The sequence below is a fragment of the Engystomops pustulosus genome, chromosome 3, assembly GCF_040894005.1.
Source record: "Engystomops pustulosus chromosome 3, aEngPut4.maternal, whole genome shotgun sequence".
NCBI classification, from domain to species: Eukaryota; Metazoa; Chordata; class Amphibia; order Anura; family Leptodactylidae; genus Engystomops; species Engystomops pustulosus.
The window spans coordinates 6960686-6982561 of record NC_092413.1 but is presented as its reverse complement, the minus strand read 5'-3'; the positions used below and the strand labels follow the sequence as shown (position 1 = coordinate 6982561).

The window sequence follows — 21876 nt, the reverse complement described above, 5'->3', positions numbered from 1 at the left end:
ATTAATGTTATTGTTTGTATTGCAAAAAGTGATACGATTTTCTAATATACTTTCTGTATCAATTCCTCACACATTTCTACATCTCTGCTTGCTGTCATTCCATAGAAAGCTTCTCTGTTTACTTCCAGTGGACAGAAATCTGACCATAAAATTGATACAGAAAGTATATTAGAAAATTGTATCACTTTTTATAATACAAACAATAATAATAATTTGCCAAAATGGGAACACCCCTTTAAGCTCCCATGCTCAAGGCACCATAAGTGTTATTGGTGCCCGGAGACCCTCAGGCTCATTTGCATACAGTCCTTCATCCTGGTGGTAGTTGTCCTTTAAGGAACGTTCTTCTGATGCTCCGTGTTTGTATGGTGCTCGCAGAACATCACTCCCTGCTGCAGACAGAGCTCAGCCTAAAAAAAAATTAGCCTAAAAAACGCACGATGTTTTAAAATATAAAAATGATGAACGTGGTAAAAAAAAAAAAAACATGCCATTTTTTGCCACACATTAAAATTTGAATAAAAAGTGAGAAAAAGGTTGTACAGTCTCCTATATAGTAACAATAAAAATATAAGTTCATCAATCCCCCCCCCCCCAAAAAAAAGAAACCTTACACCGCTCCGCACAGTATGAAAAATTGGGAATATGGCGATACTACAAAGTTGTTTCATTTTTAGAAAAAAAGTTAAAAGAAAAAAATATTACGTATACTAAAACCTAATAAAACCAATAAACCGGCAGTACTTAAGATGAATTTGTATGTAAGTCGGAACTGCTATATTTTATAATTGGAGATCCAGACAAAATTTTCTTTTGTCTCTGTGACAATCGGATTTTCAGCATTTTTTTCTGTAACGGGACTAAGGATTATCAATAAAGCTTCATTACAGACACCTTACAGCTGATTATTACAGCCTGGGACTATAGTAACATCCAGAGAGGTCACCAGAGGTCACAGTGGGCAGAGGGGTCCGTCTGTAACCAGGGGTCGTCTGTAAGTCGGGTGTCCTTAAGTCGGGGACCACTTGTAAATTTGGTATCTCCCTGAAATAAAGTAGTGGTGTCATTTGTAGCGCGCAGTGAAAGCCGTAAAAACTGGAGTGCACTAGAAAATGCCGCAAATGTTTTTTGGGGGGGTCAATTTGACTGCATTTGGATTTTTTTCCCCCTCTTTCCAGAACAGGACATGGACTATAACTGACTCTAGAAAGTCTGAATTCTTCCATAAAAAACAAGCCCTCATACAGCGCTGTCAATAAGAAACTAAAAAAAACTGTTCAGACTTTTGGGAGAAGAAAAGTGAAAACGGGAAAAGAACACGATCGCCTGGAAAGGGTTAATTAAGAATTTGTTGAATCTCGTGACAATCAGGAGAAGGATCATCGAATATCTTAGTCAGGTCACTGCGGCTTCTCCACAGGACCTGTGATGATGTCATGGTCATGTGATCATGTTCTCAGCACTTCCTTCCTGTCATGTGACCAGTGTGATGTCATTGAAGGTCCTACAACATTTACACCCTGTATGTATCTGATCACATGACTGGGACATCTACGCAGGTCCTGTAGCCTTTAGGAGGTCCTGTGCAGGTCAGTCATTGGTCGGGGTGTGTGTGACTTGGGTCGTCTTAGGCTCCTTGCACATGACGTGTGCGGTTATATGGGATGCACCCGCGGGTCCTCTGCGTTTAGCAAGTTTTAGGCTGTTTTTCATCTTGTCTGAAAAAGGGGCGTATTCTCCGTATAAAAAGGGGTGTGGCCATGCAGAAAATGGACTGTGCGCCAAAAAATTCTATATTCTGGTGCAGCTAACTAGACCAACTTATAGGAGGTGCAAAGTAGAACGCGCCTGACACGGGGATTAATCTGGAGCAGCAGCAGAGAACGGTCTTGGTCTAAAGGCTGACACATTAATACGTTTAGAAAGGATTCACCAAACCCTGATTGTTCCAACGTTCAGTATTTCTGGGGCAGTTTTGCAGCCAATGGAAAGTGGGGATTATAATGGCTGAGAACATATTAATGAAATAGACTATTCCGTGTCTTTTTCTTACTCCTGGTTTGGACATTAAAATGTGCAACCTTAGTTCAGCTTCTCTGGGTTCCCGATGGTAAATCCGGAAGACTCACAGCCATAACTCACACAGACTAAGGACCCAGACTCTAATGGTCTCAGGTCTTCTCCACTAATTATTATATATATTTTTATAGTCATCAGTGATTTCCATGATCAACCCAGCAGGGATGGAGCAGGACAGAACCATGGCTGCCCGGATCCTGGACCTCACCCTAGAGATCATCTACTGGATAACTGGAGAGGTGAGAGTCTCCCAGGACACGGCTCTTATCTCTAGGAATACAACAGGGAAATGACTGGAGAGGTGAAGGATTCTTAGGATCTATGTAGTGATCAGTGTCTCCCCATACACAGGATTACACAGTAGTGAAGAAGTCGTCTGGTGAGTGTGTGACCCCCCAGAGCCCCATCACCCAGCCTCCACCTCATTCACTGATACATGAGCAGAAGATCCTAGAACTTACCTCCAGGATCACTGAGCTGCTGAGCGGAGAGGTGAGCGCTGCCGGGAATGCTGGGACATGATATAATAACACAAGGGAGGGGTCCGGGTGATGACTGTGTCATTGTGTGTGTCAGGTTCCTATAAGATGTCAGGATGTGGCTGTCTATTTCTCCATGGAGGAGTGGGAGTATGTAGAAGGACACAAGGACCTGTACAAGGAGGTCATGATGGAGGACCACCAGCCCCTCACATCACCAGGTAAGAGGAGACCTTCCCTGATTGTAGAGGAGAGTCAGCCAGATTCCCCCATCATCTGCTCATCACATGTAGACAATGTATCAGTCACTGTGTTATTTCCTATAGATGGATCCAGTAGGAGAGATCCACCAGAGAGATGTCCCCGTCCTCCACATTCCCAGGACTGGCCAGGAATAAAGGACCAGTTTTAGTACTATTTGCATTTACAGCATCATACAGTGATATTTTACACTGCCAGTCACAGTTCTATTTGCACCATAAGGTGTTCCTTTACAGCACCAATCTTAGTATTATTTGTATTATTAGTATTAGTGGGGGTCTTAGATCGGGAAAACGAGGAGTCTGACCTCTCGTCGCTCTATCAGATTAATGGAGCGGAGGGCTGCGCATGACTGTTCTGCTCCATTAATCTCTCTGGACCTCATGGGGATTGGTAAGCGCTGCGCTCGGCAATTTCCGTCAGCTCCATAGAGATTAATGGAGCAGAACGGTCATGCGCGGCCCTCTGCTCCATTAGTCTGACGGAGTGGTGAGGGGTCGTGATCTCTTTTTCGTGATCTGTGGGGTCTGCGCACTGAGACCCCCACTGATCAGCAAGTTCGGCCCTATCGCGTGGAGTAATTCCCTAATATGTCTATTTTTAGCTTTACAATGTAATAATTTGTAGACGGCCGGGCAAGCAGGGACAGCAGAGAGCTCAAGTCTGGAGCACAGCAGGAACAGCAGAGAGCTCAGGATCGGAGCACAGCAGAGAGCTCAGGATCGGAGCACAGCAGAGAGCTCAGGATCGGTGCACAGCAGGGACAGCAGAGAGCTCAGGTCTGGAGCACAGCAGGAACAGCAGGGAGCTCAGGATCGGAGCACAGCAGAGAGCTCAGGATCGGTGCACAGCAGGGACAGCAGAGAGCTCAGAAGCAGAGTGCAGCAGGAACAGCAGAGAGCTCAGGAGCAGAGCACAGCAGAGAGCTCAGGATCGGTGCACAGCAGGGACAGCAGAGAGCTCAGGAGCAGAGTGCAGCAGAGAGCTCAGGATCGGTGCACAGCAGGGACAGAAGAGAGCTCAGGAGCAGAGCACAGCAGGGACAGCAGAGAGCTCAGGAGCAGAGTGCAGCAGAGAGCTCAGGATCGGTGCACAGCAGTGACAGAAGAGAGCTCAGGAGCAGAGCACAGCAGGAACAGCAGAGAGCTCAGGAGCAGATCACAGCAGGGACAGCAGAGAGCTCAGGATCGGTGCACAGCAGAGACAGCAGAGAGCTCAGGATCGGTGCACAGCAGAGACAGCAGAGAGCTCAGGATCAGAGCACAGCAGAGACAGCACAGAGCTCAGGAGCAGAGCACAGCAGAGACAGCACAGAGCTCAGGAGCAGAGCACAGCATAGTAATCCCTATAGTAATTCCCTAATATGTCTTTTTTTAACTGTACTATGTAATAAATGATGTGGGGCTGAGCGGCTACTGGTGCATTGTAGCCTCACAGTCATCTCATTATATATCAGGACTTTGCCCTGGGAGCACTTGGATCCGGGTTTAAGTAAAACAGGAAATAAAACAAAGCAGCGAGGACCGGAGGACAAGACGTCACCAGACTGATGCTCCCAACTATTGTCCTATTAGTGACTATACTGTGTATCCCCGGAGATGTCAGTGAGGGATTCACTTCCCATTTTTATGGTCGTCCAATATAAAATATTTGTTTCTTTTTCTAGGTAAAAAAGAGGTGAAAAGAATTTTCCAGGAACAACATCTCCTCTTATCTCCGTGTCATGAAGATAATAACATCACACAGGATAATCCAATATCTCCTAATGTCACCTCCGTCCCTCACAGCAGAGATCCATCCTCTGACACCACCGGTGACCAGGAACCTTCATCCAGTCACTCACTGAGCGGAAATCACCAAACCGGACATGGACTGGGGGAAATACTTCCAAATGGTGAACATACGACAAAGGAATCTAATAATTCAGAATATAGAAAATCAAAATGTCATCATATTGGACATGAGAGAATTTACACGGGAGAGAAATCATTGTCATGTCCTGAATGTGGCAAAACATTTACAAAGAAATCTTATTTTAAAATACATCAGAGAACTCACACGGGGGAGAAGCCATTTTCATGTCCTGAATGTGGGAAAACTTTTGGTCAAAAATCACATCTTGTAGGACATCTAAGAACTCACACAGAGGAGAAGCCATATTCATGCGCGGAATGTGGGAAAAGATTCACCTCTAAACGTTCTTTTAAGAACCATCAGAGAACTCACACGGGGGAGAAGCCATTTTCATGCCCGGAATGTGGAAAATGTTTCAGTGAGAAATATCATCTTTTAGGACATGTCAAAATTCACACGGGAGAGAAACCATTTTCCTGTTCAGAATGTGGGAAAAGTTTTAGTCAGAAATCACATCTTGAACGACATCTAAGAATTCACACAGAGGCGAAGCCATTTTCATGCACCGAGTGTGGGAAAAACTTTACTTCTACATCTTCTTTTAAGAACCATCAGAGAACTCACACAGGGGAGAAGCCATATTCATGTCCTGAATGTGGGAAGTGTTTTAGTGAGAAACATCATCTTGTAGGACATGTAAAAATCCACACAGGAGAGAAACCATTTTCCTGTTCAGATTGTTGGAAACGTTTTATATATAAAGCTGATCTTCAGAGACACCAGAGAACTCACACAGGGGAGAAGCCATTTACGTGTCCTGAATGTGGGAAAAACTTCACAAATAAAGTTTCCTTCGAGAGGCATCAGAGAACTCACACAGGGGAGAAGCCATTTCCGTGTCCTGAATGTGGAAAATGTTTAACGAAGAAAAATTATCTCGAAGAACATGTAAAAATCCATACAGGAGAGAAAAAACTTTCATGTTCTGAATGTGGAAAAAGTTTTATACGTAAAGCGTCTCTTCAGAGACATCAGAGAACACACATCGGAGAAGCCGCGTCCATGTCCTGAATGTGGGAAAGGTTTTCACCAGAAATCGAATCTACATTTAAGACTTCATAACGAGGGGAAAACTTTTTCATGCTAAGAACTTGGGGAGGTTTTGTCTCAGAAATCAAATCTCATGGAACATTTCAGGGTGGAAAATGTTTTTGAAGAAATGGGGTCTCCAAAAAAATCATAAAGTACAGAAGAAATTTTTTATATAAAGAATGTAAAAAATGAAGTTCAAGTTGGCACCAAAAACTCAAGAAAAGAAGTTTTGTAGCTAAAAATTCACAGGAGAAACCAATTACACGTAAAAAAATATGTTAAATATTTTGACCAGAAATTAAAAACTTGTTGAACATTGGGGGAGAACTCACACAGGGGAGAAGCCATTGTATGTTCGGACATTATGAAGCCTGCTGTTTGGATTTCTTTTGATGTATAAGTCTTCTCCCTTGAGAACCGGTGTTTGTTGTACAATATACATAGTAATTCTCAGAGAACCTCTGACAATCTAATGTCACTGATCATATGGGTGTGGCCATTGTGTCCACAAAACTATTATTGTAATATCCAGTTATCATCTGGCTCAAAGATCTGCAACATCCTCCACCAGGGCCTTTTTCTTGGGGCCTGGAGACAGCCGAGGCCCGCAGTACCTGAGTGGCTGGCGGTTGCGGCCTAGGCACGCTAGTGTCACGGTGCTTGGTATGGGGACCGGAGGGCTGTCCTACAGCCTGGCAGCTCTCCAGCAGGTGGTGTGTGCAGGAAATATGGAGGGGGAGGCTGGTGTACTGAATCTCCCTGGGGCAACCCCTGAGTGTCTGTAGAATGAGTGCCTGGGTGATGGATGGGGAGCCCGTGGCGGTGACAGCTGTATCCAGGGATCAGACGGAGGCAACGTTGTGCAAATCAACTTACAGTTCTTTATTGAATACCAGGCAATGGCCCAAAAACAGTTAACAGCAAGTTTCGGCTGCTGGAGTGGTCATGGAGAGAGGTCCTCAGGAATGGCGCACCAGCCTGATAGTAGATGCAGGTTGAGATAGTTGAGGTGGAGCTGTGTCCAAGTTGTGGAAGCTGCAGCTCTGGGCTAGAGTCTCCTGACTCGCCCTAAGTGTCAGGCAGTAGGCCTGAGGCTGGGATGAGAATCTGTGGCAGTACTGAGGGTGTGCTGCACACACTGTCTCTCTCTTCACTCTGACTCTACAGTCTGAATCTTGAGACCAAAGACCATGAGCTTCCACCCAGCAGAGGTTGTTATACTCCCCCTGGTCAGGTGGTAGCACCTCTCCAATCACACTCCAGCTAACAATCATTGGATAATTACTTACACCAATTTAACTGTAGTTCTACAGCTGCAATTACATAATACTCAGATTCCAGAACCTTCCTAGAGAGGTGATCAATCTCTCTAACAGCTCCTCACCTGAGGAGGGCGCTATTCACAACTACCAGCCTGCCCATGCGTTGGCAGGGGTGTTGCAGATCTTTCAGTATTATTGAAAGGAAACTGGAAATCGGAATAAAAATTTTTACATGAAGATGGGGGCCAATAGCCTCTGCTATGTGTGTGTGGAGGGTGCAGTATAAATGCATAAGTCGTCTTGTCCTCAATCCCTCCTCCTCTTCCTTGTCCTCCTGCTCCAATCCCCGCTTAAAGAAACTACCATATACACTCACCGGCCAGTTTATTAGGTCCACCATGCTAGTAACGGGTTGGACCCCCTTTTGCCTTCAGAACTGCCTCAATTCTTCGTGGCATAGATACAACAAGGTGCTGGAAGCTCCTCAGAGATTTTGCTCCATATTGACATGATGGCATCACACAGTTGCCGCAGATTTGTCGGCTGCACATCCATGATGCGAATCTCCCGTTCCACCACATCCCAAAGATGCTCTATTGGATTGAGATCTGGTGACTGTGGAGGCCATTTGTGTCCAGTGACCTCATTGTCATGTTCAAGAAACCAGTCTGAGATGATTCCAGCTTTATGACATGGCGCATTATCCTGCTGAAAGTAGCCATCAGATGTTACAGGGTACATTGTGCTCATAAAGGGATGGACATGGGCAGCAACAATACTCAGGTAGGCTGTGGCGTTGTACCAAGGGGCCCAAAGACACCATGACACCACCACCACCAGCCTGAGCCGCTGATACAAGGCAGGATGGATCCATGACACCACCACCACCAGCCTGAGCCGCTGATACAAGGCAGGATGGATCCATGACACCCCCACCACCAGCCTGAGCCGCTGATACAAGGCAGGATGGATCCATGACACCACCACCACCAGCCTGAGCCGCTGATACAAGGCAGGATGGATCCATGACACCACCACCAGCCTGAGCCGCTGATACAAGGCAGGATGGATCCATGACACCACCACCACCAGCCTGAGCCGCTGATACAAGGCAGGATGGATCCATGACACCACCACCACCAGCCTGAGCCGCTGATACAAGGCAGGATGGATCCATGACACCACCACCAGCCTGAGCCGCTGATACAAGGCAGGATGGATCCATGACACCACCACCACCAGCCTGAGCCGCTGATACAAGGCAGGATGGATCCATGACACCACCACCACCAGCCTGAGCCGCTGATACAAGGCAGGATGGATCCATGACACCACCACCACCAGCCTGAGCCGCTGATACAAGGCAGGATGGATCCATGACACCAGCACCACCAGCCTGAGCCGCTGATACAAGGCAGGATGGATCCATGACACCACCACCACCAGCCTGAGCCGCTGATACAAGGCAGGATGGATCCATGACACCACCACCACCAGCCTGAGCCGCTGATACAAGGCAGGATGGATCCATGACACCAGCACCACCAGCCTGAGCCGCTGATACAAGGCAGGATGGATCCATGACACCACCACCACCAGCCTGAACCATTGATACAAGGCAGGATGGATCCATGACACCAGCACCACCAGCCTGAGCCGCTGATACAAGGCAGGATGGATCCATGACACCACCACCACCAGCCTGAGCCGCTGATACAAGGCAGGATGGATCCATGACACCACCACCACCAGCCTGAGCCGCTGATACAAGGCAGGATGGATCCATGCTTTCATGTTGTTGTACCAAATTCTGACCCTACCATCCGAATGTCGCAGCAGAAATCGAGACTCATCAGACCAGGCAACGTTTTTCCAATCTTCTACTGTCCAATTTCCATGAGCTTGTGCAAATTGTAGCCTCAGTTTCCTGTTCTTAGCTGAAAGGAGTGGCACCCGGTGTGGTCTTCTGCTGCTGTAGCCCATCTGCCTCAAAGTTGGACGTACTGTGCGTTCAGAGATGCTCTTCTGCCTACCTTGGTTGTAACGGGTGGCGATTTGAGTCACTGTTGCCTTTCTATCAGCTCGAACCAGTCTGCCCATTCTCCTCTGACCTCTGGCATCAACAAGGCATTTCCGCCCACAGAACTGCCGCTCACTGGATGTTTTTTCTTTTTCGGACCATTCTCTGTAAACCCTAGAGATGGTTGTGCGTGAAAATCCCAGTAGATCAGCAGTTTCTGAAATACTCAGACCAGCCCTTCTGGCACCAACAACCATGCCACGTTCACAGGCCACAAATCCCCTTTCTTCCCCATACTGATGCTCGGGAGAACTGCAGGAGATTGTCTTGACCATGTCTACATGCCTAAATGCACTGAGCTGCCGCCATGTGATTGGCTGATTAGAAATTAAGTGTTAACGAGCAGTTGGACAGGTGTACCTAATAAAGTGGCCGGTGAGTGTATATATACTTGAGTATAAGCTGAGGTACCTAATTTTAACACAAAAAACTGGGAAAACCTATTGTTAAGGAGGTCGCACTGGTTTTGGACGCCATCTTAGATACAGCGGCCACCTTGGGGGGGGGGGGGTATGCTTCCCTCTAAGAAGCTATAGAGTTAAATGTTTTAATTCAGCTATTTTTCTCACTTAAACTGTTGTTTGCCTTTTCACAATATTCTTGGCATTTCTTACCGTCCTTCGGGCCTCTGTATTCTTGTTATTTATTTTGGTTATGAAGAAGCTTCTAGGAGCCATTGTGTAGATAAGCATGGCTGTAAACAAGGCCTAGTCATTTTTCCCAGAATGTGCTGGTACAAAAGCATAATGGCCAATAGAATCTAATTCCCTTATCTCCATTCATACAACATCCCAAATGCTGATCTCTATGTGTTATAATACAGCGGTATCTGTTTGAAATAAACAGTGTGATTTGAGTGCATCGGAAGACCGACTGTGTCTTTCATTTACTCTGTCAGCTCGCTGCCGGCAGCTATCTCATCCTCCCTCAAAGGGTTAATTAGGACTCACCTTACAAAAGTCAAGAGGGCTGTTGGGGCCCTGCATAAAAATCCCTAACAATATTGACTCGAGTATAAGCCTAAGGTGGGAAATGCATTGGTCACAGCCTGCAGCCAGTATATAGATAGTCAGCTCCCATGTAGTATATATGCGAGCCTGCCCCTAGTATATAGCCAGAAGCCCCTTGTACCCAGTATACAGCCTGCAGCCCCTGCCCGCCAAATATATAATCTGCAGCCCCTGCCCCACAGTAGCCTGCAGCTCTTTCCCCAGTATACAGCCCCTCCCAGAGAAACGCCTAGCCTATAAGAAAAAAAAAATTTGTACTCACCTTCCGATGCCGATGCTGTGCTGATTTTAAAAAATGCCTCTGTCAGCATTCTGAATCATTTCAGTACTTTATCAAACTTTATTTCACATTACCAGGTTCCATGCCAGCAGCATATGCCAATTCCCGGGGGAGGCTACAGTAGCCTGTGTCTCAGTCTCCTCAACACCCCCCTCCCTCCCCTGCCTGCTCGCATTGACAGGAAGAGGGGAGGGGCCAAGGGAGCTGCATGCGTGTGGAGGAGACTGAGGAGCGTTCACACGATGCGTTGCGTTTTTTGATGCGTTCCAAAGGCTTGAGCCTTGATCACACGCTGAGGTTACACTTCGTTTTAGCAGATGCATTGGAAACACAATGTAACCTCCGCATGTGATCAAGGCTGAAGGTTTTGTGATGCTTCAAAAACGCATCAAAAACGTGACACAACGCATCGTGTGAATGCGCCCTGAGACACAAGCCGCAGCAACTGCCCCTCCCCACAAGGAGTCACCACATTCTACTACCAGCTCCCCCTCTTATTGTGCCCCCCAGCAGCTCCACCTCTTATTGTGCCCCCCAGCAGCTCCCCCTCTTATTGTGCCCCCCAGCAGCTCCCCCTCTAATTGTGGCTGCTATTATTGTGACCCCCCACATCCGAGTAAAAATTTTTTTTAAATGTATTAAAACACCATAAAACCTTTATAAATATCAAGTAAATATATAATCAATCAGAACCGTAATATCTGCGCCCGCACTGCGTTTTTTCATAACAGCATTTGGAATTTTTTCCAGTACATTGCATGGAATATTAAATGTTAGTCCGAATTGTTGCACAAAAAAACAAGCCCTCACACAGCTCCTTAACCGAAAAAAAAATCTGTCTTTGGGGTGAGATGACAGGACATCGTATACATCTCCTCAAAATGACGAGAACATTTATCGTCACGTCGGCTTTTACAGATGATGCATCTACAGGACCTGTGATGATGTCATGGTCACGTGATCAGCCAGGAGTGATTACTGGTCATGTGACCAGTGTGATGTCATCAAAGGTCCTATTTACACTATCTACCCCATGTATGTGTCTGATCACATGATCGTGACATCACTGCAGGTCCTGCAGCCACTAGGAGGTTCCCTGCAGGTCAGTGACATGAGCTTCACATTCCAAAAAAAAAAAAAAGGTGAGAAAATTTTAGAAGTGCCGGGTTAGTCAGGAAAAAGAATCACAAATCTGATGATTATTTTATACAAAATTATTTACATCAGAGCTGTAAAAAATATCAATGAAGTGAATTAGACCCTAAACAAGTCCATATACAACAACCTTAAGGATTACACAAAAGACAATATTAGAATAAGGTCAGAGGTGAGAGGACAAAGCGTCATGATCCGTTTTATGCTGGGGGCAACTATCGCAAATGTTCTGTACATCTAAGCCGGTCAGGACCTTTGCCATCTACGTTGTGGTTTCCTTATAAATACGGATGAACGACGGATCTATCCCGTTGACTTGCAGCGGTGTCCATTAGTATCCGTTAGGGCGCATTCACACGATGCGTTTTTGACGCATTCCAAAGGCTCAACATTCCTTTGGAATGTTGAAGTAACATTGAAGTAACATTGCGTCTCCATTGCATTTGCTAGAACGCGATGTTACTTCAACATGTGATCAAGGCTGAAGCATCAAAAGACGCAACGCATCGTGTGAACGCGCCCTGACTGGAGAAGATGGATGGGGGGGGGGGATGTCTATAAAATAATGAAAAACGGAAATGACTGACACTAACGGAAAGCAAAGTGTCCATTAAAAACAAATTGATATTTGTTTAACCCCTTCCTGCAAACTGAAGTAAAGGTATGTCTGCGTACGGCAAGGGGTATATGGAGGGGGTTCACTCACTGCGCCGCCTCCATAAAGTGACAACCAGCTATTTCGTGTGAACCTTCCCAGCTCGTCCAATTTCCGTTGATTGGAGTTTGGTGCAGCCGGAGCTGCCTGGACCGGAGCCGTAAAACCCAACAGCAAAATTAGAAAAGACGGGTCCCATGTGCAGGTAAAAATGATAACTTCCTGTAACCCTTTAGTGACGCGGCCTGAAAAGGCTCTAGTGACCGGAGCATTTGTTTAAGGGCCATAACACTTTTTTTTCATGCTACCTTAAAATTTTTTGCTGTGTTTTTTTCGGGACACATAGGGAGTCATTTACTGAGGGCCCAATTCGCGCGTTTCCATCGGGTATCCCGACGATTTCCGATTGGCGCCAAATTCCGCCGGGATTTTTGGCGCACGCGATCGGATTTCGGCGCAATCGTGCCAGGTTGCATGCGACGGAAATTGGGGGCGTGGCCATCAGAAAACCAGATGGATTCGGAAAAACCCGCGGAATTTAAAAGAAAAGATGTATCGCATGACACGCGCTTACCTGCACCCAGCAACGGACGGTGAACTCAGCGCAGCAGCGACACCTGGTGGACGTCGGGGCGCACTACCTTAGTGAATCGCTGCAAGACCCAAATCCTCGACAGAGAACCCGCCGCTGGATCGCGTCAGGACCGGGTAAGTAAATGACCCCCATAGAGCTAATTAAAACGTATTAAAAGGTAATAAAAACTGAAAATAACTCAAAATGACCATTATTACTGAATTCCCTATTTTGTTTCGGTCGTTTTGATATATAATATGTAAAGTGTCGAGCAAACGGGCGACTATAGTGATGTTTTTTGTAGTGTAGCGGGGAATTTTTTATTACATGGGGAAATGTGAATGTATTTTTATATATTTGTTAATATTTTTTGTGTGTGTTTTTACTTTATACGCCCCCCATGAGGTCATCAAAGACGCCTGGGGGGGGGGGGGCATTGTCACCTTTTTTTTTCTTCTTTTTTCTTCTTCTTTTTTTTAATTTCTTCTTTTTCTTTTACAAGTTTTCTCCTGTAGCTGGGGCATCTATAAGAGTTTGCTTTAACTTATTCCTAATCTATAAAATGTTCTTCCAGATGAGATTGATTTTCCTAAATTCCCCAAAATACAAGAATCACAGCTAGTCTTCTCCGGGCTTCTCCATCAATGACCCAGCAGGGATGGAGCAGGACAGAACCACGGCTGCCCGGATCCTGGACCTCACCCTAGAGATCATCTACTGGATAACTGGAGAGGTGAGAGTCTCCCAGGACACGGCTCTTATCTCTAGGAATACAACAGGGAAATGACTGGAGAGGTGAAGGATTCTTAGGATCTATGTAGTGATCAGTGTCTCCCCATACACAGGATTACACAGTAGTGAAGAAGTCGTCTGGTGAGTGTGTGACCCCCCGTGTATCAGGAGGATCCAGGACCCAGAGCCCCATCACCCAGCCTCCACCTCATTCACTGATACATGAGCAGAAGATCCTAGAACTTACCTCCAGGATCACTGAGCTGCTGAGCGGAGAGGTGAGCGCTGCCGGGAATGCTGGGACATGATATAATAACACAAGGGAGGGGTCCGGGTGATGACTGTGTCATTGTGTGTGTCAGGTTCCTATAAGATGTCAGGATGTGGCTGTCTATTTCTCCATGGAGGAGTGGGAGTATGTAGAAGGACACAAGGACCTGTACAAGGAGGTCATGATGGAGGACCACCAGCCCCTCACATCACCAGGTAAGAGGAGACCTTCCCTGATTGTAGAGGAGAGTCAGCGAGATTCCCCCATCATCTGCTCATCACATGTAGACAATGTATCAGTCACTGTGTTATTTCCTATAGATGGATCCAGTAGGAGAGATCCACCAGAGAGATGTCCCCGTCCTCCAGATTACCAAGATATTAAAGAGGAACCAGAGAGATGTCCGAGTCCTTCATATTCCCAGGATTGGCCAGGAATAAAGCAGGAGGTCTCGCCGGATCATCAGGTTAGTAAGGCTAAGATTTCTTTGAAACTTCTATGGACTGATGAAGTTTTTACTAAATGTCTCAGTGAGATAACTTTAGGTTGGTAATTAAAGGGGCGGGCCACTCTTTTAAATAAGTGACCCATGTGTCTTTTTTGCCTTACCAATAAACCCTGAATGTTAAGTGATTTAGCAGTCCTGTCTACTTACTTTTGATTCCAGAGTGTGAGTGAGGACTTTCTGAGCAGACACGTCATGATCCCTCTGTGCTGTGAGCTGACAATGTGCTTAGATTATCAGGGTCCAGGGTTTTATTTACCTTCTGAACATTTACTAGTATCTGACACATAGAAAGAGAGATGAGACAGAGATGGATGATAAGATCCATGAGATGCCTATTACACACAATGACACTCTCAGCTATAACACATCTCTGCTACATGCCTCCTTCCCTTGCTATAAAGGTCTTATCTTGCCTGTAGTTTGTAATGTAACTCTGGGCACACTGCTGCTTGCTGGCAGGAAGTGTCTGTGTGTGAGCTCGACTTGTAATAAAGGGGAAGCTGCAGAGATCACATTGCATCTTGCAGACAGGGAAAACAATTCAAAAGAATAATTTTTCCTGGCCGACCATAAAAATCACATTTACGGTCGGATCCAGGGGCAAATGCATGTGAAATGCTGTATTTTTGTTAAGAAGATGCAACTTTTATCTTTTACTTTGACATCTTTGCAGTACGATTGTGTTGGAATGAGAGAAGAACCCAAACAATGTTTAACTATGTCATTGGAGGGTAAGAGCCTTTCGTAAATCTTGTGTTTCCGAATATTTCTTCATTAAACTGAAAACAGACAAATACAGGTGCTCATCAAAACTATGTTTTAAGGTTTTTAATTTCTTTTCCTTTGTACTTTTTGTACAATTTTGTATTTGGATGGGACTTTGTTTTCTTGCTGTCCTCTTAATAAAGCTTGTCTGAGTAATTTAAAAAAAAATATTTCAAAAACTTAAATATATTGTAACATCTGTGCCATTCAGCGTCTTCCACTGTCCATAATGTGCAGCAGAAGATGCACTGCTGACTATGGGTCACACCATTACCTGCACTAATGTGAACACGGCTTTATTGCACTCGACTGTCTTCACTGTCTTGGTTAATTTCCACCACACCCATCTGTCTCCTGTTGACTTTATTCTGGTTTACAGACAGTTGACCCATCTGTGATGGACAGGAGCCTTCTCCACCTTTTTCTCTAGCTAGTCTTGATTCAGGGAACCAGTCCAATCACTTTCCGGATTTGGGACTCTGATAAATATTTCTCTGAAATAAGATCTATCGCGAAAATTGATTTTTCAGACTTTTCAGAGTAGGGTCCAAATACAAGTAATACCCCAAAAATCGCCTCCCAAACCCAGATAGTAGGAGCAGTGATATCCCTTTTCAGGGAGGTCTCCAAACCTGGGCTATGAAACTCCTGGCAGGTGCATCTGAGTGGTCCTCACTGGATCAATTTCAATCATTATGGGCTGTGTATTCCAAACCGGTTGCCTGCGGAAACCCTATCCAGGAGGGAAAATGTTCTGCTAAAGAGCATAGCATGAAGTTCTGTAAGAACTGTATGGCAGGGGGTGGTATGAATCTTCTTTGAATGCCCTGGGATATTTAGAACCAGTTAAAGATCTACATTAGCAATCCCGACCCCAGTTCCTTAGAGAAGACCATTGCTCTGGTGGTCTAAAGTGACCGTAGGCTTAGCTAGAAATGCAAAGCGAGAGTAATCTTTCCTCTCTGTCCTCCCTTTCTTCTATAACATTTGTCCGTCCTCCTTCTACCACATCTGCTCATCACATGTAGACAATGTATCAGTCACTGTGTTATGTCCTATAGATGGATCCAGTAGGAGAGATCCACCAGAGAGATGTCCCAGTCCTGCAGATTCACAGGATTTTCCAGAAAAAAAGCAGGAGGATCCCCAGGTTGGTGAAGCTAAGGTCTAATAAACTTTCTTTTAAATGCCTCTGGCCAAACAGCAAAACCCCCAACACCCTGTAGGTAAAACAAAGTAAGACGGCCATATATGACGGCTGAATGAACTGCATCTAGCATATGGGCGCCATAGGAGTGCACTGTGCATGGCGCGGTATGCTGACATACGTGTGCTGTATCTTTTGCCCAGCAGCATGGCTCCCTATGCAGAGGGGAGGGGTGAGGAGCGCTCAACCCTCCACCCGAACTTATGCTACCCCCAAATCATAAGAAATTCTATAGACCAACTATTGTAGGAGAAGGGCTTCCGCAGCCTGCTCACTCTGGAGGGAGGGGGAGGCTATGTGATGCTTTGTAGCTATTAGGAGACCTGTTTTTATGTGGTTCTGTGGATGATTTAGTCTTCTGAAATCTCAGTCTGTGATTCTACATAACTTTTTTTTTGTCTTTCTCTGCACCTTAAGCATTGCAGTGGTGAGGACTCGGGGACAGACGATCCGGGGGATGATGACGAGGTTCTAGACCCAACATGGGTTTTAGACAATGAGACTTTAGATGAAGAGGCGGTGGTTACGAAACCCCAGGTAGACAGCAGCGAATGTGGAAGGTGCAGTGGGCAGCCCATAGCCACGATGCTGCCTGCTACTGCCCACCACTCCGATCAACTCGGCAAGAGAAGGGTGTACCAGAGGATCTCCAAGGCATGGCATTTTTTCACCCAGTGTGATGAAGACAGAACTCGTGTCATTTGCACGCTGTGCAGCCAGTCTGTAAAGCGCGGCCAAAGTATCAACAATTTGAGCACCTCGTGTATGACCAGGCACCTGCAAACAAAACACGAGCTGCAGTGGATGAGACACCAAAAAAACCTGGAAACACCTGAGGCTTCCCCTTCTGCTTCAGTTGTCTTAACCTCTACAACCTCCTCTCCAGTGACGAGGTCTGCTGTTTCCCCGAAAAGGGAAGATGTGATGGCACCACTACCTCCACCATTATCAAGCCAGTCCACACCATCCCAGGGAAGGGTTCAGCTCTCCATCCCCCCAAAAATGGAGGAAAAAGTGAAGTTTGGCCGATCTCCCCCACAAACTTTGGTCCTGAATGGATGTATTTTAAAATTTTTGGCCTTTGAAATGCTACCGTTTAGGCTGGTGGAGACGGATAGCTTTAAAGATCTGATGGCGGCAGCTGTCCCACAGTATGTCATTCCCAGTTGCCACTATTTTTCGCAGCAGGCCATCCTAGCCCTGCACCAGCAGGTTGTAGACAAAATAAGGTGTGCATTACGTAATGCTATTAGTCCCGAGGTACACCTCACAATCGACACGTGGACAAGTGGGGACGGGCAGGGACGTTACATCTCCTTAACTGCCCACTGGGTTAACGCAGTGGCGGCTGGTTCCGAAGCAGGAAGCGCTTCCGTGCATACACTTCCACCACCCAGGATTGTCAGAGATCACTCCTTGCCTCCAGTTGATGACTGCTCCACTTCCTTCTCTCCTGTCTCTTCATCCAGTAAACGCAGCACCTCGCCCACCACTTTTAGCACAGCCTTGGGGAAACGGCAGCAGGCAGTGCTGAAACTCATTTGTCTGGACGAAATACCACACGCTGCCCAGGAGCTGTGGACTGGGATCCAGGAGCAGACAGATGAGTGGTTGCTGCCGCTAAACCTTAAGCCCAGAAAGGTGGTGTGTGACAATGGGCGGAACATTGTAGCAGCCATGGGCCTGGCCAAATTGATGCACATCCCTTGCCTGGCACATGTGCTCAGCTTGGTGGTGCAAAGGTTCCTGGCCAATTACACAGGCCTCCCAGAGCTACTGCATAAAGTTCGTGCCATGGGTTCACATTTCCGTCTTTCACACCCTGCTGCTGCTCGCCTATCTGCACTCCAGAGGAACTTTGGCCTTCCCACCCATTGCCTCCTACATGATGTACCAACCAAGTGGAATTCAACTTTACATATGCTGGAAAGGGTGTGTGAGCAGCAGCAGGCAATCATTGAATACCAGCTACAGAACGCCAGTGGAAGTCAAAGTAGTGACCACCAGCACTTCACCACCAATGACTGGGCCTCCATGAGGGACATTTGTGCTGTGCTCCACTCCTTCCAATATGCCACCAATATTGTCAGTGCTGAAGACGCCATCATAAGCGATACCATCCCCATCCTTTGCCTGTTAGAAAAAACACTTCATGCCATGACAGAGGTTGTAATGGTGGCAAAGGAGGGAGCAGAGAAGGAAGAGCTGTCAGTCAAGTCCACACATGATTCACAGGTGTCAGGTACTCCACTGCCCAGCCAGGAAACCATTTTGGAGGAAGAAGAGGAGTTCTCTTCACAGCAAGGTGGCACCCAACCCACCTCATGGGTGTCACTGGAACGTGGCTGGGGGGATATGGAGGAGGAGGAGACACCTCTTACTGAGGACTGCTCGTCCTTGCCTCTGGGAAGCCTGGCCCACATGAGCCACTTCATGCTCCAATGCCTACGCAATGACCCCCGAGTTGCCCGTATAGTCAGCAGTGCCGATTACTGGGTGGCAACCCTGCTGGACCCACGCTATAAGGATAAGATAACATCCTTGATTGCACCACTAAAGTATGAGAGAAAAATGAGGGAGTACAAATGCACTCTGGTGGAGGCCCTACTGGCAAAGTTTCCATCCAGCACTGAGACCTTAGTGACGGCACAAGAAGGAGGAGGAAGTCAACAACCCAGCAGGAGCACCAGCATCAACTCAGGAGGGAGAATAAGTATGGCTGCAATGTGGGACACCATCTTCAATTCTCCTCAAACTCCACCACCATTGGATACGGCACATAACACCAGAAGGCAGACTGTGACTTATATGACGGAAGAATATCTCTCAACACGTCCCCTGGTACAGAACAATGGCTCCTTCCCCTTCAATTTCTGGGTTAGTAAATTGGACACGTGGCCAGAGCTTGCCCTCTATGCCTTGGAGGTGCTGGCTTGTCCTGCGGCCAGTGCAGTTTCAGTGTCAGAGCGGGAGTTCAGCACTGCTGGGGGTTTCATCACCGACAAGAGGATCCGCCAATCCACAGCCAATGTGGACATCCTAACATTCATTAAGATGAACCAGGCGTGGATCCCAGGCGACTTGGAGGTGCCAGCGCCTCAGTGAGTGGTTAAAGTGTTGGATACCTCATTTTTTATACACAATGGGGCACATTTACTTACCCGGTCCAGTCGCGATCCAGCGGCGCGTTCTCCGACGTGGATTCGGGTTTTGCCGGGATTCACTAAGGTTGTGCACCCGATATACACCAGGCGTCACTGTTGTGCCGAAGTCCGCGAAGTTCACCTTCTTTCTTCCCGGTGCATGTAAGTGCTGATCTTGCGACACAAATCTTTTTTTACATTCTGCGTTTTTTCCGAATCCGTCGGGTTGTCTGAGGGCCACTCCCCCTGATTTCTGTTGCGTGAAAGCCGACGCTTATGCACCACAATCCGATCACGTGGGCCAAAACCCGGGGCAATTTGGTGAAAAGTGTCGCAAATCGTAAATATTGGGGGAGACCTGATGGAATCGTGGCTGCAGGACCCTTAGTAAATGAGCCCCAATATGTAAACCGGCTTATAAGTAGGCCCCGATGTATATAGACCTGGTTTTATATTGTTCTTTAACTATAATAAAGTTTATTTTTTAAAAAAAAACACGTTGTCTGCCGCCTCTTCCTCCCACTGGACCTCTTACAACTGTTTCAAAATTATTTTATTTGCTTTCATTTTTTTCTTATGTGTTATTCTCATCGCACTATAAGATGCTTGGTGCTTAAAATAATAAGTGCGTCAGGATATCTATACCGTATTCTAGCGCACTGAGCATGAAACGAAGAGAAATATGAAATAAGCCTCCAGTGTGAAGTATTTAAGTATAAAAAAATAAAAAATTAGCTAACTATAGCGTAGATGGAAAAATGACATCCAATACACATTAGAGCTTGTTTTGTCTGCAGCTGCGGTTTCAGTGATGGACGGCTGAACCAGTCAGTGCTGGGGGCAGCGTCCATTACTCCCTTTATATCCTGCCCAGTTCCTTCACAGGGTGGTGATTATTGTAGTCCTACTCCTTGCCTTTGCCTTTTTGTTACCTTTGCTATTCTGTGTATCCGACTTCAGCCATGTAAATCAACCACTCCATCGCTTTCAGATTCTGTACATTTGCCGCCATCTTGGCTTTGACCTTGCTCTGTCCGACTCCGCTTGTCTGTCTGTATCTGTTGTTTGTCTATCAATCATTGTCATGTATCACCCGGTGTGACCCCCTTTCCCTGCCTCAGACTTGTTTGTTTTTGGCTTGTCACTTTTCCACGTTCTGGTGTGAACACTGGTCTATCTCTGATTTCCTGTTACACCATCCAGCGGCTGCCAAGCGAAGTAAGTTTTTCCATGTCACCTTGCAGGGTCACTCGGGTCCATTAGTTAGGCTTATAATAGCAGGTTTGCCTTTGTCAGGGGCGGCTTATCTGCTGCAGGAAGGGCCGTAGCCCACAGGGGTGTCGCAGGTTGAATTCGCCACCACTTACCCAGTCTAGAACCAAGTCTGGTTGTGGTTGCTGGACAGGTTCATGAAAGAATAACCAGCTTTACATACTTGAATATGGAGGCAATGGAAGCTGTTAGTCAGGTGTAGGGTCTAGCTCTGGAGATGGATCAGCATGTGGTTGAACGTGTACAATAGCAAGAACAGCGCCTCCCTTTAATTTCAGGTCAATCTGTGTATGAGCCTTAGGTCAAACTCATGCTTTTTCCTTCAGGAAGTGTTGTGAGCTGTATTTCCACCTTAGAGCCCAGTGTTTTGGTGATGACAACCAGAGTGGTAGGCATCATCAAGTCTGGAAACCCTCAGGAAGGTTTCTCTAGCCCCTGATGCTCCAGAGATGTCCTCAGTAGATCTTTTTGTTAAGCTTTGAGAACGATGAGGAACCTGACAAAGCCAGTTTTGCAGAAGGTCAGTTGACTGTAGGGAAAACGAGCCGCAGAAGAGTTCAGGAGATGGTCCATTCCAAGAGGATCGAATGATAGAACTTTAAGATACCAGTTTAGATTGGGCTTAAGACCCCAGAGTGGAGAGATGTTATGGAGAATGTAAGTGTGAACATGAGTCTGCTCTACCTGTTCCTTCTACCTTGGTCTCACCTGCTCTATCGAAAGAATAGAAGTGGACGAGCCTATAAAGATAGAAGTGGGAGTTCACCTCAGCAGATATCTCCATAAGAGGAACACCCTGTGCTTCTACTCTGGTTATTTCATCGAGTCCTGTCCTATCAGACCTCCGGCGAAGAAGCATCAGCATCTGGGTGAAAATCAGGGACGTCACTTAGGTGCCCAGGTATGTCAGAAACCTCAGATGAGGTCACCTGTTGTTGGCTCCTTGACTGAGAACAAGATGTCTGACAAGGTCTTTGTTGACTCTAAGGCCAAGGACATCAAGTCCGTCAGTCTTGATTTCTGTGGTTTGCAAACCTAAGGTCTGTTTCGCCTCCTAAGGTTGATGTGGAGAGATATGCTGCATCATGTAATGAGGCGAAGGTTCCCAGAGAGTGTCCGGTGGAATCACCCGCTCCTCTGTCTCTTCAGTCTAAGCCATGGACACCTTTATCTATGAAATTTGCCTCCTTCTCAGAG

At 46.5% G+C, this 21876-nt stretch overlaps 2 protein-coding genes, 1 long non-coding RNA gene and 1 pseudogene across 4 annotated transcripts in view; 3 read left to right on the top strand and 1 right to left on the bottom strand.

The window, feature by feature from the left end:
- Nucleotides 1–21876, bottom strand: part of LOC140120870 (uncharacterized) — a 326412-nt gene that overhangs the window by 170788 nt on the left and 133748 nt on the right. The window lies entirely within an intron of this gene.
- On the top strand, nucleotides 1491–8011 carry LOC140120873 (uncharacterized; annotated as a pseudogene).
- On the top strand, nucleotides 11414–14006 carry LOC140120908 (uncharacterized). The gene is made up of 3 exons (XR_011853997.1): nucleotides 11414–11499; nucleotides 13356–13514; nucleotides 13627–14006. It is a non-coding gene; the product is annotated as an uncharacterized lncRNA (long non-coding RNA).
- Nucleotides 14088–19882, top strand: LOC140120860 (zinc finger BED domain-containing protein 6-like). Its single transcript, XM_072139858.1, has 4 exons — nucleotides 14088–14250; nucleotides 14966–15023; nucleotides 16119–16207; nucleotides 16682–19882. The coding sequence occupies exons 2-4, from the start codon at nucleotides 14981–14983 to the stop codon at nucleotides 19367–19369; spliced, it is 2820 nt and encodes a 939-aa protein (XP_071995959.1). The 5' UTR covers nucleotides 14088–14250; nucleotides 14966–14980; the 3' UTR covers nucleotides 19370–19882.